The sequence below is a fragment of the Symphalangus syndactylus genome, chromosome 14, assembly GCF_028878055.3.
Source record: "Symphalangus syndactylus isolate Jambi chromosome 14, NHGRI_mSymSyn1-v2.1_pri, whole genome shotgun sequence".
Classification (NCBI taxonomy): domain Eukaryota; kingdom Metazoa; phylum Chordata; class Mammalia; order Primates; family Hylobatidae; genus Symphalangus; species Symphalangus syndactylus.
Genome location: NC_072436.2, coordinates 71,874,843 through 71,893,523, shown reverse-complemented (window position 1 = coordinate 71,893,523; position 18,681 = coordinate 71,874,843). Strand labels below are relative to the sequence as shown.

Below are 18,681 nucleotides of genomic sequence, written 5' to 3'. Positions count from 1 at the left end.
TGGTAGCTATCCACTGCCTTCCGATTATTGTTTTTAATATTTTTTCCAGAGTGTAATTATTACCTGTCGGAGTGTTGGTCTGATATAATCTACTCTGTCATTATTGAAAGTGGAATCCTTGTTTTGTCTAATATAATATAACTACCCAAGGTTATGTGGTTAGTGTTTCTGTAATATCTTTTTTTAATCCTTTTAGTTTCAACTTGTGTTCTTATATTTAAAACATGTCTTTTATAGAGAGCATATAGTTGCTTCATTGGTTTTTATTTTTAATCTAGTCTGATAGTCTCTGCTTTTTAGGTGGAGTACTTAGTCCATTTACATTTTTTTTGAGATGGAGTTTTACTCTCTTGTCTAGGCTGGAGTGCAGTGGAGCAATCTTGGCTCTCTGCAATCTCCGCCTCCCAGGTTCAGGCAATTCTTCTGCCTCAGCCTCCTGAGTAGCTGGGATTATAGGCAACGACCACCATGCCCGGCTAATTTTTGTATTTTTAGTAGAGACGGGGTTTCACCGTGTTGGCCAGGCTGGTCTCGAACTTCTGATCTCAAGTGATCTGCCCACCTCAGCATCTTAAATTTTGGTTCATTTCTTGAGGGGAGGCTAGTTATGTTTGTTGTAGATACCTTCCCTCCAGTGGGACTTTGTCTCTCTGAAACATAACTTGAGCTGGATATTTCATGTTGCGTTTTTGAAATTTTAGACCCAGACCCTCAGCCTCTCACACCTCTCAGGGAACTCAACAAATATTTCTTGGGAAAAATCAGCTTTGTGTTTGGGGCTCCATTTCTTTCCAGATGGTCATGACAACTCTATGAGAGCTGTTTCTTTGAATAGTTTCTCCACTTGGTTTAAATCTTATCCTTAACCAATACCAAGAATTGACAAATGTCTTCAGGGAAGAAAGCAGCCTGTGATTGTCAGCTTACAAAGGAAGGACTGTCATTATTAAATCTCTGGAATTTTAGATAATCTAAAATTTTCATTGCTCTCACAATTCTGTCGTAAAAGTGATTTTTACAGCCTATCAGGCTTTTTTTCCTAATTGTTAAAAAGAGTATTCTCCTACCATGAGGTCCTACATTCTTTTCAGAAGTAAAATAAAAATAATGCCTATTCTTCAGAAGAATAAAAACAAAATACAAAGCCTTGCTTAGGATATTAATGTCAAAAATTGCTGTCTTCTTGTCATCAGTCTTTTTAAAATAGGTCAGAGAATGGGCTAGTCAAGAGAAACAACTCCAAAACCAATTAGCTTACATGTACTAATAAAAACTTTCATGTCTGTAGATATGTGTAGATGTTTACATATAGATATGGTACTTTCTTCATCTATTGAACTGCTTTGTGTCCTGATTCTGGCTGCAGATAAAAACTTATATTTTTTTCTCTTGTTAATTTTAATTACAGTTCAGAGAGACTTTTAGGGAATGTTAGATATGATTGATTACTCTGCCTACTGTTTTAGAAGTAAGGGATGTAAACTAAGAAAGATTAAATGAGTTGTGTAAGACCCCAAAGCTAGTGAGATAAAACCAAATCTCTTCCCTCCTCGAGACCAGAATTTCTCCATGGCATTGCCTGACTCCACGACTGGTAGTCATGGCTTTCCAAAGTATCACTGAGGGGTTGTCTTTTCAGCCAAATGTCAAAGTAGTATTTTGGAGTTTTAAAAAACTCTCTAGATAGGTACTTTGAAGAAATCATAAATTTTCCAGGTCAGCAAAATAATAGAAATCCTTACAAACTGTTGTCACATGATCATTATTGAGCAAAAAACATACCTAATAGATTTATTTTGTTTCATTCCTGAAACTAAACCAGTGTTTAGTTTAGTTATATTATAATCAGTTTACTCTTTAAAAAATCTTGATTTGTGAGAGTGTATTATTTTTGAGAGTATATTTGTGAGGTATATTATTTTTATTAGCTATATACTGTTTAGTGCTAGAGAATATGCCTAGTGTATCAGAATTATAAAATGTACTAGTTTAGTTTGCTTTAAAGTTGAGTTTTCATGCATATTCATGCTAGATTTTTCCTGGAACCACAGAAAAAACATTGAAGTTCCACAGATCATAAAATAAACCATCAAAATCAGCAATAAATTATTATATTTAGAAAAATGGAAAGATATGTATTCCCAAAGTAGAATTTTGATAAGCCTGTTTTCCATGTCAGATGACATATTTGGAAGAGAGATGAAATTCGTGAGCTACAACATGTTTACTTGCTTTTTTATCTTTAAAAATTTGCCTTTACAAAACAGTGTAAGAATTATTCTGAAGTAAAAACAATTATTCTCTTAAGTGTAATGCTAGGTTGATTTCTTATTTTGTTATTATTATTTTGATTCCCAGTCCTACCTTTTAATCACTGGAATGTATGCAAGTCAGTTTCTCTTTTTCATATACCTAGGTGATCTCAGATGTTGTATGCCATGTTAGATAATCTTACTGTTATACTACATGTCAATGCCTACATTTATATGGTAGTATATTGTATTTCGAAGTGTTGTCTTATAGGGTCAAAGTTTTATCACTGTAGAGCAAGTATGTAAACATAAAAACCATATGTATATGGGTATATATTTCATTTGTAGCCATTCCATCCCATAAGTAAAATGAGAAAAAATAAGATATGGATCATATATGTAAATGTATACCATAGTAAAAACAAAGATTTCCACAGCCCTGCTAATATAGCAGGTTGGTCTTTAGAAAAGGATCTGTAATTATTAAATTTTACTTGTACTACTTATACAGCAGGCATTGTTAACATTTTCTATGACTTGTTATACTTTTTAAATCTAACAAAATTAAATTCAACATGAAAAAATAGTAATTTGAAAGAACTAATTGGTGTTGTCATTTGAAGTATCTTGCCTGATGGGAATTGAGTTGAATTTGTGGATTACTTTGACAGTGTGATCATTTTTACAATATTGATTCTACCTATCCATGAACATGGGATGTGTTTCCATTTGTTTGTGTCATCTATGATTTCTTTCAGCAGTGTTTTGTAGTTTTCCTTGTAGAGGTCTTTCACCTCCTTGGTTAGGTATATTCCTAAGGTTTTTTTTTTTTTTTGCAGCCATTGTAATAGGGTTGAGTTCTTGATTTGATTCTCAGCGTGGTTGCTGTTGGTGTATAGAAGAGCTACTGATTTGTGTACATTGATTTTGTATCTGGAAACTTTGGTGAATTCTTTTATCAGTTCTAGGAGCTTTCTGGAGGAATCTTTAGGGTTTTAGAAAAAAGAAAATCCTAAAATTCATATGGAACCAAAACAAGACTAAGCAAAAAGAGCAAATCTGGAGGCATCACATTACCTGATTTCAGACTATACAATAAGGCCATAGTCACCAAAACAGCATGGTACTGGCATAAAGATAGGCACATACACCAATGGAATAGAATAGAGAACCCAGAAAAAAACCCCTAATACTTACAGCCAACTGATCTTCAACAAAGCAAACAAAAACATAAAGTAGGGAAAGGATACCCTATTCAACAAATGGTGCATGAATAATTGGCAAGCCACATGTAGGAAAATTAAACTGGACCCTCATCTCTCACCTTGTACAAAAGTCAACTCAAGATGGATCAAGGACTTAAATCTAAGACCAGAAACTATGAAAATTATAGAAGACAACACTGGAAAAACCCTTCTAGACATTGGCTTAGGCAGAGATTTCATAACCAAGAACCTAAAAGCAAGTGCAATAAAAACAAAGATAAATAGCTGGGACTTAATTAAACTAAAGAGCTTTTACACAGCAAAAGCAACAGTCAGCAGAGTGAACAGACAACCCACAGAGTGCGTGAAAATCTTCACAATTTGTACATCTGACAAGGACTAATATCCAGAATCTACAACGAATTCAAACAAATTAGCAAGAAAAAACAATCCCATCAAAAAGTAGGCTAAGGACATGAATAGACAATTATCAAAATAGGATATATAAATGGCCAACAAACATGAAAAAATGTGCAATATCACTAATGATCAGGGAAATGCTAATCAAAATGCTAATGATCAGAGAAATGCTAATCAAAATCCTAATCAAAACCACAATGCAGTACCACCTTATGCCTGCAAGAATGGCCATAATCAAAAAATGAAAAAATAATAGATGTTGGTGTGGATGTGGTGAACAGGGAACACTTCTACACTGCTGGTGGTGTAAACTAGTACAACCACTATGGAAAACAGTGTGGAGATTCCTTAAAGAACTAAAAGTAGAACTGTCATTTGATCCAGCAATCCCACTACTGGGTATCTACCCAGAGGAAATGAAGTCATCATATGAAAAAGATACTTGCACACACATGTTTATAGCAGCACAATTTGCAATGGCAAAAACGTGGAAAACCAACCCAAATTCGCATCAATAAACGAATGGATGAAGAATGTAAAGAAAGTATGATGGACTATTACTCAACCATAAGAAGGAATGAATTAACAGCACTCACAGTGACCTGGATGAGATTGGAAACTATTATTCTAAGTGAAGTATCTCAGGAATGGAAAAGCAAACATATTATGTTCTCACTCATATGTGGGAGCTAAGCTATGAGGATGCAAAGGCATAAGAAAGAAAGACACAATGGGCTTTGGGAACTCGAGGAGAAAGTGGGAAGGGTGTGAGGGATAAAAGACCACAAATTAGGTGCAGTGTATACTGCTTGGGTGATGGGTGCACCAAAATCTCACAAATCACCACTAAAGAACCTACTCATGTAACCAAATACCACCTGTTCCCCAGTAAGTTATGGAAATAAAAAAAATTAATAAAAAAGAAGTATCTTGCCTGTCAACGAATTTATTCTTTTTGTGCTGTCCACTGCTGTTTATCATAAGACTCACTCAGTTTAATGGATTTCATTAGTTTAAGGCACTTGTCTGAATTAGAACATTGGATACTTAATGTCCAGTGATTGCTGTTCCTACCTCTGACTCATTCAGTTCCTCTGATGAATAATAGGATTTAATGCAGTGTGTATTCCTGTTCTTACTTGTTGAAGTAAGCACTTATCTGAGAATATAAACACACTGATAGGAATGGAGTCTATTTTCAACCAACTTGGTGTAAGAATGTAAAGTCACACTCATGTACCTTGCCTTGGATTACAAAACCTTAGGCTGCCATGTGTCATGCAGATGAAAATGTTGGTGTCTTGATGTCTTTCAGAAGCTAGTGTCCTATTTTTTTAAATTATAATGTCTTCTGAGAGGGAATGCCTTAAGAGGTGTGTCAGTTATCAACTATAAGTGCTCTCAGTGTAATATTGAATCTGCAACATGGCCCGTGTGGTGTGAAACAACACAATGTTTTACCACAAGCACAATTCCATTTTCTCAAGACATATATGTGATGTTGAATAAATCAATAATTTTTTATTTGCTGATCCTGATATGATCTAAAATTTTTTGCTAGTTCCTCTTTTAGTTTTGAAAAGTGTTCCATGTTGTTGTAATGTTACCTTAATTGACAGAAAGTACAATCTGTCTTTGGTATCTGTGGGGGATTGGTTCCAGGACCCCAGGGCATACCAAAATCTGGGGATGCTCAAGTCCCTTATGTACAATAGTATAGTATTTGCATATATCCTACACACATCCTTCCATGCACTTTAAATCATCTCTAGATTCCTTAAAATACCTAATAAAATGTAAATACTATGTAAATCGTTATTGTACTGTACTGTTTAGGGAACTATGACAAGAAACAAAAGTCTATACATGTTCAGTAAGGATGCAATCATTGTAGGCCTAACTACATTTTCAATCTGCAGTTGGTTGAATCTGCAGATGCTGAATCCAGCTATGAGGGCTGACTATATCTGCAGATGTACACTTCAAGCTGCAAGATAATGATTTTTAGAAACCACTTAACAAAAAATAAGAATGTGTGTTGTTTAGTATAAATCCAGAATATATTTCGTGAAGCAAAAATGGATCTTCATAAGGAGACCTCTAGTTATCAGGTAGTTAAGATTTTCAGAATCAGTCATGTGATGCTATCAATCTATTTGTAGTTAAGAATACTCAAAGTTGGCTGGACGTGGTGGCTCACACCTGTAATCCCAGCACTGTGGTGGCCGAGGTGGGCGGATCACCTGAGGTCAGGAGTTCAAGACCAACCTGTCCAACATGGTGAAACCCCGTCTCTACTAAAAACACAAAAATTAGTTGGTGTGGTGATGCACACCTGTAGTCCCAGCTACTAGGGAGGCTGAGGCAGGAGAATCACTTGAACCCGGGAGGCAGAGGTTATAGGGAGCTGAGATCACACCACTGCACTCCAGCCTGGGTGACAGAATGAGATTCCGTCTGAAAAAAAAAAATAGTCAAAGTTGATAGCACCTTAATCCATTTTTATAGGTTCTGCATATATAGAAAGTAACTTATCATCATTTTCCATGCTTACATCATTTCCATGCTTTAATTGTACATAAGAATATGATCTTGGAAAAAAAAAGTATCTTAAATATTAATCACTTGCTACACAGTTTTATATAAGACTTTGCTATAATTTTTTTAAACTTCATTTAGAAATTACAGTAACAACATCAATTATATTCATGTAGGCTTGACAAAATTTACTGGAATGTCTTCTGTGGTTTTGTTTTTCTTTTTCATTTAATGTGCATTCATTTTCATAATAATAAATTTGTTCTTTGTTATATTTACTGTTAATTACACATACATAAAAATTTTCAGTTATTTTGGCATACATAGTAAATTGTAGTGATTATCAGGTAACAAAGTGAGTACTTTTTACTATTTTATGCTGGTTTACTTGTTTTTTATTTAATAAAGACCAGATTTAAGCATTTTCCTTTTTCTTCTAGATTTTGAGACCTAGATATTTGATAATATGGGATTTATGGTTTTGCTTCAAGTTTTAAAATACATATTGAATTTCAAAAATGCAAGATAAACTGTTTTGATAGGACAAAAATATAGTATGTTCATTTCTTCACTGGGTAAATATTGAGCATCTAAAATGTTCTAGTCACTGACCTAGGAGCTTATGTAAAACAGTTCTGTTTTTTTTTCTCTTCAGCTTTTATTTTGAGTTCTGGAGTACATGTGCAGGATGCGCAGGTTTGTTACATAGGTAAACATTTGCCATGATGGTTTGCTGCACAGATCAACCCATCACCTAGGTATTAAGCCCAGCATCCATTAGCTATTCTTCCTGATGCTCTCCCTCCGCCTACGCCCCCACCACCTGCCACCGACAGGACCCAGTGTGTGTTGTTCCCCCCAGTGTGTCCATGTGTTCTCATTGTTCAGCTCCCACTTGTGAGTGAGAACATATGGTGTTTGGTTTTCAAACAGTTCTTTAGGTTCATTTACAATCATGGTGTTAAGTTAGCAAATCTTTGGAAGTAAATAAAACTGAAAACTTATTCTGTTGTTGCTACCACTGTCTAGTTAATCTTTAGGTACTTCTTTATAACAGTGATAAAGTGTTTTTAAATTAGCAGACTTAGGTTCTAGTTATGGTTATGCTAATTCTGTAGCATGACTTTGCATCAGCTAGTTGATTTTCCTGGGTTTCAGTTTCTTATGAAAGCATGAAAATTACAGAGGTGGATTGCTTGTGCTCTGGGGGATCTCGATTCACTATGGAGAGGTCTAGAGCAGAGAGCAGTGTCTTCATATTCATAAAGTCAGCTCAGTTATGTGCCTGGCTACCCTTCCTTAGCCTTCTTTTCTGTCTCCTCTTTTTCTTCCCTACTTGTAAATATTACAGAGCCACAGGGCTTAGTTCTCAGATCTCTTCCTTTCTGTTCTTATTTCTTAGGTGAGCTAATTCAATTTAATGGTTCAGATTCATATGTTTAAGTGCCTCCACTTTGTATAATAGGTAGATCAAACTTACCACCTCTAAGTCAGAACTCTTGATTTTTATCATGAAAACAACTCTTTCCCAAGTGTTCTTTACCTCTGTAAATGACTCCACCATTCACATAGCATTCAGGTGCTTCACCAAGAAGCACCTTTGACTCTTCTCTCTCCTTCACATCACTCATTCAGTCTATCAGCAGTCCTTGCCATTTCAACCTTTAAAATATATTAGGAACCTGCTCATTTCATAGGTCCTCTACCTTTGCCCTCTACCACCCCAGTCATAACCACCATCCTCTCTTGCCTGGAATACTGCAGTAGTTTCCCAGTATCCCTGTTTTCTCTTTTGTCCTCATGTAGTTCATTCTCCTCATAGCAACCGGAGCAGTTCTTTAAAGATAAGTCGTTTCATGTTATCTTCTTACTCATAACTTTCCAGTGGCTTCCTATAACAAACTTTATCATGACTTACAAGTTCTCTGACTTCATTTCCTACTATTTTCGTTTTTACTCATACCCCTTGAAGTGTATCAATCTTCATTATGTTTTTGTGTTTTACCCAACATCCTAGCTTGTTTTCACATCAGGGCCTTAGCAAATGTAGACATTTGCTATTTCCTCTTCCTGAAGTGTTCTTCCTTCAGATATGTATGTGATATACCTCCTCAGAAATGCCATCTCTGACCTCTCTACCTATATGTTCAGTCACTCTCTATATCCCTGTTTATTTTTCTTCATAGCAATCACTTCCTGAAATTATAAATATATGTATATTTGTTTCCTGTCTTATCCACCAGCATATAAACCCCATGAAAGCAGAGACTCTGCTTGTTTACTACTGACTGAGTCTCTGGAAACTAGAGCAGTTCTTGGCATATAGTAGATATTCAGTGAATTTTTATTGATAGACAGTTTGAGTGAAATGGATGGCAATAGGACTGTTTTATTTATTTCTGTTTAAACATTGTTTGTAGGAGCATCATCAGGAAATATTAGAAAGGGTCAAATTTTCCATTGGTTTATTATAATTACAAGATTTATAACTTTGTCATAATGGAAAAATTTATAAACTACCATGTTCCTTACAGTATTTAAATATGCTATTACCTAAACTTTTTGTTACTTATACACCTACATCATTAAAATCAGAATAATGTTTTTGAAAGTACATATTTTAAAATATAACAGCTCACAAAAATCTGATGCGGTTATGGTTGTATAGCTTTATGTTTAGATCTCAAACTGTTAATAATTAACAATGAAAAAAATAAAAAGGACTTTGAGACCGGCTGAGTTACAGAAAATGCCATTTGAGAAAAACGTTGATGTAAATCTTTTATGAATGAGCTCTGATTAAGTAATCCTCTTCATTGTTAGGAAAAAGATCTGGTGGAATTTGGCATTGCCTTTGAAAGTTATTTCAAATGCTCATATTCCCCCGAAGAGTTGTACGGAGTTGCCATGTAGCTTTGACTTAGGGTTACATGCAAAAGGTATTTTGCCTTGTTATGAAATAGCTGACTTTTGAAAATGGAATGTGCATAGACAGATGTTAGAAAATATTATATAAATGTGTGAGATATGACAGGGAAAATATTCAGCAGGAATTTTATATATTATTGAAGGAAAAATTCAGCTATTTAATATTAATTGACAGTGACTTTTACCAGCACATAGGATTTCTAGCCATTGTTGGATATCTTAAAGTAAAATTGATTTTTATGTCTATCTGAGTAACTGATATCTCTAAAATGCTTAATAGCATACAGATTTTTATACACACTACTTTAACCCTTAGAACAATCTTATATGAGGTTAGACGGTGTTATCCCTCCTTTTCAGATGAGGAAAGAGTGTTGGTTCAAAGGAGTTGCCCTAACTTGTACAACCAATAAACAGTGGAGTTTGAATTAGGCTCAGCTTTTCTGCTCCTGAAATCTGAGCCCCTTCCACAACATAATGCTGGTGACCCAAAGTTTAAATTGCCAGATGAGAACAGGCCCAAGACACTGTGGCATCTACATCTTCAGCGTTTATGAAGGACTCTTAGTGTTTCTGGTTGACCTGAGTGATTGATTGACTAGAGCTAAGTGTCTTACAATGCAGAGCAGTCTGTATCTCAGGACTCTGATTGCAATAGAGTCTGATTAATATGAGTGTCATATTTTCATTGTTTCCTGAGGAAGTAATATGCATTGTTAATGGCAGGAAATTCTGACATATTTTAGTCGTGGGTTTGTGTAAGATTTAATGAGTACTTTGATTGTTAACTTTATAGGTGTGAGTGCAGAGCAATTTCAGCACATTGACAGTATCTTTAACCTGATGGGAATAGCCATTCTCTGGAATATATCCCACAGAAAAACTGTTCTTCAAAGGGTAGATTTCTGAAAATCATTGGAATCTATAGATTAGGGTTTACTAAAAATAAAAAATTATAAATATTAGCATAAACTCGAGGAAGTTTTAGTCCAGAAATTATTAGAAACTGTTTTTTGTACTCCAACCAATGAGAATTTTAAACTTCTGGTTTGTGTTGCAAATGATGGAATCCATGTAAGTGTCCATCAGTGGGTGAAGGGGTAAAGAAAATGTGGTATATATACACAGTGGAATACAATTCAGCCTTAAAAAAGATGGACATGATATCGTTTGTGATAAGGTAGATGAACCTAGAGAACATTATGTTAAGTGAAATATGCCAGGCACAGAAAGGCAAATACCACATGGTATCACTTATATGTGGAATCTAAGAACTTCCCACTCATAGAAGCAGAATGGTGGTTACTAGAGGCTGGAAGGAGGGGTGGGTTGGAGAGGTATTGGTCAAAGGATACAAAACTCATTTTGAAAACTCATGTGTAAGCTTAATTTAAAACATGTTTTGAAGGAAAAAAGTTGATTATATTCTAGAAGATGGATTGATCTATGAAAAATGTAATTGAAAACCAGCTGGAGAGAGATACTTTTGTAGGTGCTATGAAAGATATTAAAAAGTTTAAGAAAAATCTCATGCCCTCCAGCCACTCATTTGACAGATGATAGAGATAATGCATATATGTGCAAGTGTGTGTTTGTGTGTGTGCTGAAAATTTAGATGACAGGACAAGAAATGACATGGTAGGTACCAAGTGGTAAATATAGACAATATATTCTGGAGCTATTTCCCAGTGATTATCAAAGTTACTTTCATGAAAGAGATATGATTTGAACTTAGGTAGTAGTATAGAGTTAGAAGAATATACTTGGCAAAAAAGCTGTGAACAGGTTCCTAAAAATGGGGAAGAATCACAAAGTACTCCCCTAGAGTAGAAGCAAAAGATTGAGCTGCTAATAAAGGTTGGCACTGAGATTATGAAGGACCTTGAAGGAAAAGATAATTTAAGAACTTAGCTTTCAGAAGACTGAATTTAGCATTTAAATTTTTATGTAAGCCAAACATATCTAAAATTTGTTTTTGAGTGTGTGATTTTGTGTGTGATAAACTATCTCTTCTGTTTGGGCTCATTTTCTTATTAATGTCCATCTATTCTGTGAGTTCTGTTTATCATCAAAGAGAATAAATACCCCAATAGCAAATTTTTGAGCCTGTCATAGATATTCTTTTCCTTCATTTTCAGTGAAATAGCTGGCAAAGTTTTATTGATACTATTTCTTTTGCTTTAGGTTGGAAGTTCAGTGTCCGGTTGAAAAACACCAACTCAACTAGTTTCTTGTGGTCTACATTACAGTATTTTACCTGTCTTTTTATGTAAAGAGCAAGTTCTAGGAAAGGATGGAAGATTCTCAAACAACTTTCCCCTTCTAATGCAGGTGAAAACCTGTACATTTACCTGAACATTTTTTCCCATTTTTAAAATATAACATTTCACATTACATTTTCTGCTCTTCCTTTTTGGAATAATTAAATGTAACACTTGTTTCATAGTTATTTGTTCATTTATTCTGAAATGACTTGCCTTTTCCTAAGTAAGATGTGAGGTTGGCGGATGTAGATGGTGCACGCGAGTGCAACTGGGAATGTTTTCCAGGATAATAGAGAATGAGGAGCTACCTTCTGAAACTTTAAGTTGAACCCCACTCCCCTACTTTGTGATACTCTGTTTTCACCTTCTCTTTTTAAAAAGTTACTCTCCTTTTTAATCTTTCTAGCCTGACAACTGATGTCAGCAGTTGTTTAATCGGTATTTGGTGCTTAAACCATACTTGAGTCTCTAACTCCTTAGGTTTCATTACTGTACTTTATTTAAAAAGCCTGACATTTAGTTACTTGAGCATTTCTAAAGCAGCTTTTGAAGTAGCAAACAATTAAGACCGTATTTAACTTTTCAATGATCCTACTTAACTGTTAAGGGCATAGCAGGAAAAGAGAACTGCTTGGCTGAAGGAAACATACATTAAAAGAAGGAGGAAAAGCCTTAATCTCAAATGATTATAGATAGATGATAACAGTAAGACACCCATATAGAATGTTAACACTTGAAAAATCTTGATGAAGCTATATGGAATTTCAGTGTACTAGTCTTGCCTGCTTTTTAGAGTAGGTATGAAATTTTTTCAAAATAAAATGTTACTGAAAATAATCTCAAATGACTAGTAACCATTTTTTCTAAAGTAAAGATGAAAAATATCTTTGGTATTAATGTTCCCCATTTTTATCTTTCTCCGTTCCTGATGCCCAGCATTAATTATACTTTAATAAAGACTGAATTTAATTAAGTCAGTGACCTGCACCAGCATGGTCAGTAGGAAAGATCGTCCCACAAATCATCACCATAGCTTTGTTCATTTGCAGCTGTCTTCATCACAGCTAAGTTGTCCAGCTTATTTGTTTTTCAAGTTTAAATTTCTTTTTCATCAAAAGGTCAAATTTGGGTTAATTATGCTAAACACACAATCTTGTATAGAATCTTTTTTCCACTTTTCAAAGCTGTTGAATTAGGACCTTAATTAACTGTGGAGTTACACTTTTGCACTGTGTTTAATGCTCGCATTGTAGGAAAAGTTACCAGAAAGAAGAGAGATTAGGGATGAGTGTTACACTGACATAAGGCCTGGCATGTAATAAGTATTCTGTGACTGTTTCTTGAACTAATAATGAAGTGATCAAAGGCTAACATTATTTATTTACCACCTACCAAGCCCTTAGATTAAAGACTTATTGTGCATTATCTTATGAGTCCTTACAACAGTTTCTTGTGAGTATGGGTTCTGTTGTTATCCCCCTTTTACACATGGGAAAACTGAAGCTCAGACAGCTTGCAGGGAGGTGGCTGAGTTAGGATTCTAATGGGGTCTTTCTGACTATAGTCACTAACCTCATACTTTGAATCATAGCATTTCTACCTATAGAATGTTTACCTCTTTTGAGAATCACTTCATAAGAAAGAGGGTGTTTGGTTGTTTGTTTAAGGAGGATTAATTGTAATTAATCTTGGCTGAGGAGAGAGGATCACTCTTTTCTTGGTTTTTGAATTAAAACTGTTGTCCAATATGATAGCCACTAGCCACATGTGGCTGTTTACATTTAAATGTGAATTAACTAAATACAATTTAAAATTCATTTTCTCAGCTTTATTACCCATATTTCAAGTGCTCAACAGTCACATACAGTTAGTGGCTTTATTGGACAACACAGAGCAAATTTCCCTCATCACAAAAAGTTCTGTTGGATAGCTACAAAGACTCCAGGGTTATCAGTTGAAACTCTTGAAAGTAACGCTAGTTAAAACCTATCTCGGAAAATAGATTTCATGATTGTCACAGCTCTCAAAAGCAATAACAGTCTATTTTTCTTGGTTTTGTCAAGTAATTTAAATTTATGTATTTATAATTACTTCCCTATTGCCCAACAAATTACGATGGAGGGACAGGAAATTAGGATGGGCTCAATGACCCCATACCTGCAGTCCTAGCTGTACTCAAGAGCCTGAGGTGGGAGGATCACCTGAGCTCAGGAATTTGAGGCTGCAGTGAGCTATGATTGTGCCCTGCACTCTAGCCTGGGTAACAGAGTGAGACCTGTCTCTAAGATAGATGGATTGATGGATGGAAAGTGAGATAGATAGATAGATAGATAGATAGATAGATAGATAGATAGATAGATAGATAGATAGATAAAGGAAGTTAATATTTGGAGCAAATATAGTAGGCAATGCTGGAAACAAGAAGACAAATATTTTTCAAGCAGATGGTTCTATGTTGTTAGAAATTATTTATTTTACTTTGTTTACTAATATCACAATAGTATCGAAGGCACAGGAAAAAATATATTTTTAAAGTATAATTTTTATGAAATATTTTAAACACACTGTACTTTTTTAAATGGTGAAAAAGCAGTTGGGTATATTTTTTTACAATAGACTCATAAAGGAATTTATAAGTGGAACATTTAATCACCTGATTATTTCAGAGATATTTTAAGAATGTAGTCCATAATTTTGCCTGGACGTCTGTCTTAATATGGTCGTTACCCAAGTTGGAAAGCACAAACCCTGGGCGTGAACTCCATCTCCTTAGGCTCACATTGCTCATCTGTCACCTGGAGGAGGCAAGTATCTGCTCTGAGATAATTCCTAGTACATATTTACATCCTATGACTCATAGACTAGGTTCGGGGCTAGAGATCCACGTCCTGAGACTGGCCATTTTTGTCCATTGCAGTAGATGTGGAATTATAAAGTTGAATGGGAGGATTTATAGAAAAATTTAAAGTCATATTTTACCTGTTATATAATTTTTTTAATTGTCTTACTTGCCCTATTGAAAAGAAAAAAAAATGAAGAACAAGTTATTTAGCCTGAGAAAGAGAAGATTTAAGGTTTGACTTAGTTCCTGTGCCCTAGAAGATATATTATAAGGAGTATTTCCTATCTTCACAGAAGATGTTCTTATTTTTCAGTGAAGTAAATGATTCTTTAATGTCTACCTTGCTTCTGCCCCCAGACTCTGTCTCCTTAGGGGCAAGAATGTATGTGTATCTGGTTAAATATTTTATCCTCAGTGCCTGCTTAGAGCCGGAATATAGTGAAACATTCACTTGCTGAATGAACAAATGAACATTTGTCATGTAAAAATAATCACTCCTGATACAGGTATATTCAAAAGTTGTCACCTTAGCACATATCTGTTGTTAGTGTACCCCAGCTGTGCTTTGTCAGTTCCCTAAGAAAGGGGTACTAGTGGCTCCAGTGGCACAATCAGTTAGCGTGCGGTACTTATAAGAAAGGGGTACCAGTCAGCTTGGTCATGATGAATCTGTTGTTGCCTTGGATTTTACTACTGGGACATTTGGAGAATGTCTTGTACATATAGGGTACCCAAACATTTGTTTAACTAACAGAATAATAGAAGGGATCGTAAGTATGTATAATCAAAAATAGATCTTCAAACACTTTTTGTTTGATTCCAGAATGTTTTTTTTTGTTTGACTTCAGAATATGTTATCTGAATTTATCAACAAAATTAACTTTTGTGTTTTTTCATAACAAGTTATCGGTGTTCTTTTGAAAGAATACTGTTTTCTTTAGATTCAAGAAGAGCCTTAGAATTTTTTAATACTGTATGCACATACATACTTAATACATATTTGATGCTTGTGTCATGAGTTTTGGATTCTATTTTATATTTGTATATATGTGATACATGACAGTTTAAAAATATGATATATTTTGGAAATATATATTTTGTCTTTTCCATCTTTCTAGAGTATAAGTTCTCAAGGTAAGAACTTTGTCTTCTTCATCACTCTATCTTTGCATCTAGAAATGTGCCTGGCATGGAGTAGGCACACAGGAAATATTGTAATTAAACAACAAATGCTTTTTCATAAGAGGCCTGTTGGGTCCTAAGATTATTTGTAAGTTAGTCAGTGTTCTAGTTTAGTGTAAATAGTCATCAACTTTTAGTAATTGGAAGACTAGCTCTTTTATTTTTGCATTCTTCTTTCAGGAAGAATCCCCAGCACAAGATAGAATATAGACATAGTACACTTCCAGGTAAGTAATTTTACTTCAGAAAATTCAAAATGAAACCTTTAAATGATTCTCCTGTTAAACCTAGTTTCCAGTTATTATGAAAATATTTTAAAATCTCTGCTTCTGTGAATTTGTTGAATTACTGATTTTAATGATTTTTTGTATATTAAAAAAAAACAACTGTGACCCCTTTATATAGCAAATGCTTTCCCCATTGTCCACAATATATATTTGCCTTGTATCTCTTAGGATTCTTTTGTTTACCAGTACCTGAAAATAAAATCTCAAACTGGCCTAAATGATAATTGACTTCTATAACTAAAACGTCCAGAGCTAGGGCTGGATTTAGATAAGCTATATTGCTTTGGCTCATTAATAATGTCAATAGTGTCCCCAAAGACCCAATTTTTTCCTTCATTCTGTCTTTAGAGGGGTCATTATCATCCTAAGGCTGGCTCCTCTTCCGATGAGGGACTTTATGTGTCCTTATTCAGCTGGGACGATAATCACCCATAAAGAGCATAAACACTTTGACCCTCATGATTCCTAGGAAAAATCAGAAAATTCACTTTTCATTGCTGGATTAGATCACAGTCTTAACCTTGATCCAATCACCGTGGCCACTGATTAGTTTGTACCACTCCTGAAACCAGAATGGAGTCACCTTCGTCAGAACCACAGCCGTCTCCAATAAAAGCTAGAGCTTTGAGGAAGGTAGGAGGGGGGAGAGACACCAGAGAAGCAACCATCAAATGTCCTTCTGTCCTACTTACCTCAATCTGTTTTACCTTCTGTTTGTTATGCTTCTAAACTGTATTTTTATTCTTTAATAAAATCTGGCTTTTTCATATCATTCATATAAAACAGAGGCTGAATCAGCACATAATATTTCTGCTCACAGAGTGAGAAAATAAAATGCATACTATCAAGGCTGTGCTCACTTGCATTTATATGTGCATACAAACAGCTGACTTGTAATCAAGTAAGTGATGAAAGTAAATGATTTCACTATAAGGGAATTCCATTTGACATTTCTTATTGAAACACACTTTAGTGCTTTAGTACTCCAGACATAAAAATATTCCCTTTATCTGAGCTAACATAGTATGGAGGTTACATGTTATATGTTATACTTTCTTTACTGTGGTCATATCTCATGGTGTGGCAGTTATGGTAGTTTAATAAAGTCTTCCTTTCTAGCAATAATGTAATTGTATTTGATTCAAAGTATATATTGTTGACAAATTGTAGCATTGTCCCATGCAAGAGCATTTGACACATTTATATAACTTTATAGAAATAGGAAATATTTATCTAAAAACTATGACTACACATCATATAGCATAGTTAAAAATATCTGAATTTTTGTTGAAAAATTTCTTGAAATTATTGAAGTATTTTTTGAATGAAGAACATATTTTAGGACAATTAACTTTTTAAAGGAAAACTTTATTGAAAAGATCATTTTTAATAGAAGTACAGATATTTTAAAGGAATAAGTTTAAGGCTATAGGTTTAGTCTTATATTTTTAATGTACTTTCAGAAGTTGCTATGTGGCAATATAGTCAGAACATCTCTTACCCTACAAAATCTAAAAATTGGGGATTTTGAGTATTTCAGATATTAAATGTTGAGGTATCATTGTATTTTTCTGATTCAGAGATACCTAATACAGAATTCTAACATACTTGTTTTTCTTGTATCCCAAATCATTAAAATTTAACAGTACCCCCAAATCTTGATCTCAGCTATGTATTGATTCATTTACTCACACATTCACATATTCCTTTGTTTAATGTCTTCCATGTGAGCAAAGCTACAGAGAGATGAGAGCCGGCTCATAATTGTGGTTATGGGAACCAGCTCTGGGTCTCCCCTCTGCCGTGAGATGCTCTGAAATCTCCAGGGAAAGGGAGGGAGTACTTTCTGCTGGGGATTATCAGGTAGACTTGATATGAGAATTTTAAGTAAAAGTTGGCCTTTAAGATGGTAGGATTTCAATCACCTTTGTTTCTTTGCTGTGTGGGAGGTTGGTATAGGACATCACAGGCAAAGTGAGTAATAGATCAATCAAAGACATCAAGGTAGAAGTGTTGTAGTTGGAGTTAGCAAGTGGATCGTTTTAATTGATGTGGAAAGTCTCTATAGCTACTGTGGATGATGCTAAAAGGGTGTACTGAAGCTAGATTATGGAAGCTCTCAACAGCCAGACCAAAGACATGGGCACTTTGGCAAATAATGATGAGCCAATATTTTACCAAAATCAAGCTGGTGATAAACAGTTTGAATTAGAGAAGGAGAAGCTTGGAGATTAGTTAGGTAGAATGAAGGGCTAGAACTAGGGCGGCCTTCATGAACATGAAGAGGTTGGATTGGATACAAGAGGGATTTTTGTAGGATGAATCAAGAGGATTTACCAACTAATCAGTTGGCTGTGATATGGGGATGAGGTAAATGAAGTCAGGATGACTCAGGTTTATAGTACACATTATCAGGAGACTGGAGAAGACACATGATAGAGAATAGGGTGAACTGGGGAGCTTTGTTGTTTTTGCTTTCATTTAAACATGTTGAATTTGAAGTGGGGGTATCATAAGAACATATATAACAAGATAATACAATTATTAATATAGTGCCAACATTAAAATAACTACATTAAACTCTTACTCTTTAATTTCTGATTTGTAATACCCCTAAAACACTTTCATCTATAGGGTTCTTCTATACATGTAACAGTTTATATAGTGCATTCTGTTTCTTGTAGGTTTGACTCCTGTCATTTGTTACGTTTCTTGTATATATAATTGGTTTAAAATTTTATTTAACTCTCCACACTTTTTCAG

General features: G+C 34.7%; 1 protein-coding gene across 5 annotated transcripts in view; it reads left to right on the top strand.

Annotated features, from left to right (window-relative positions):
- Positions 1 to 18,681, top strand: part of APLF (aprataxin and PNKP like factor) — a 108,387-nt gene that overhangs the window by 79,575 nt on the left and 10,131 nt on the right. For 2 of the 5 annotated variants that reach the window (XM_055241842.2, XM_063616836.1), the window contains exon 9: positions 15,812 to 15,858. The exons of 1 other annotated variant lie outside the window; for it this stretch is intronic. In XM_055241842.2, coding sequence (XP_055097817.1) covers positions 15,812 to 15,858 — 47 coding nt within the window. Of the gene's footprint in view, positions 1 to 3,091; positions 4,965 to 14,273; positions 15,270 to 15,811; positions 15,859 to 18,681 lie in introns of those variants that run through there. 2 more of the 5 variants (XM_055241844.2, XM_063616838.1) reach the window with 2 other exon arrangements.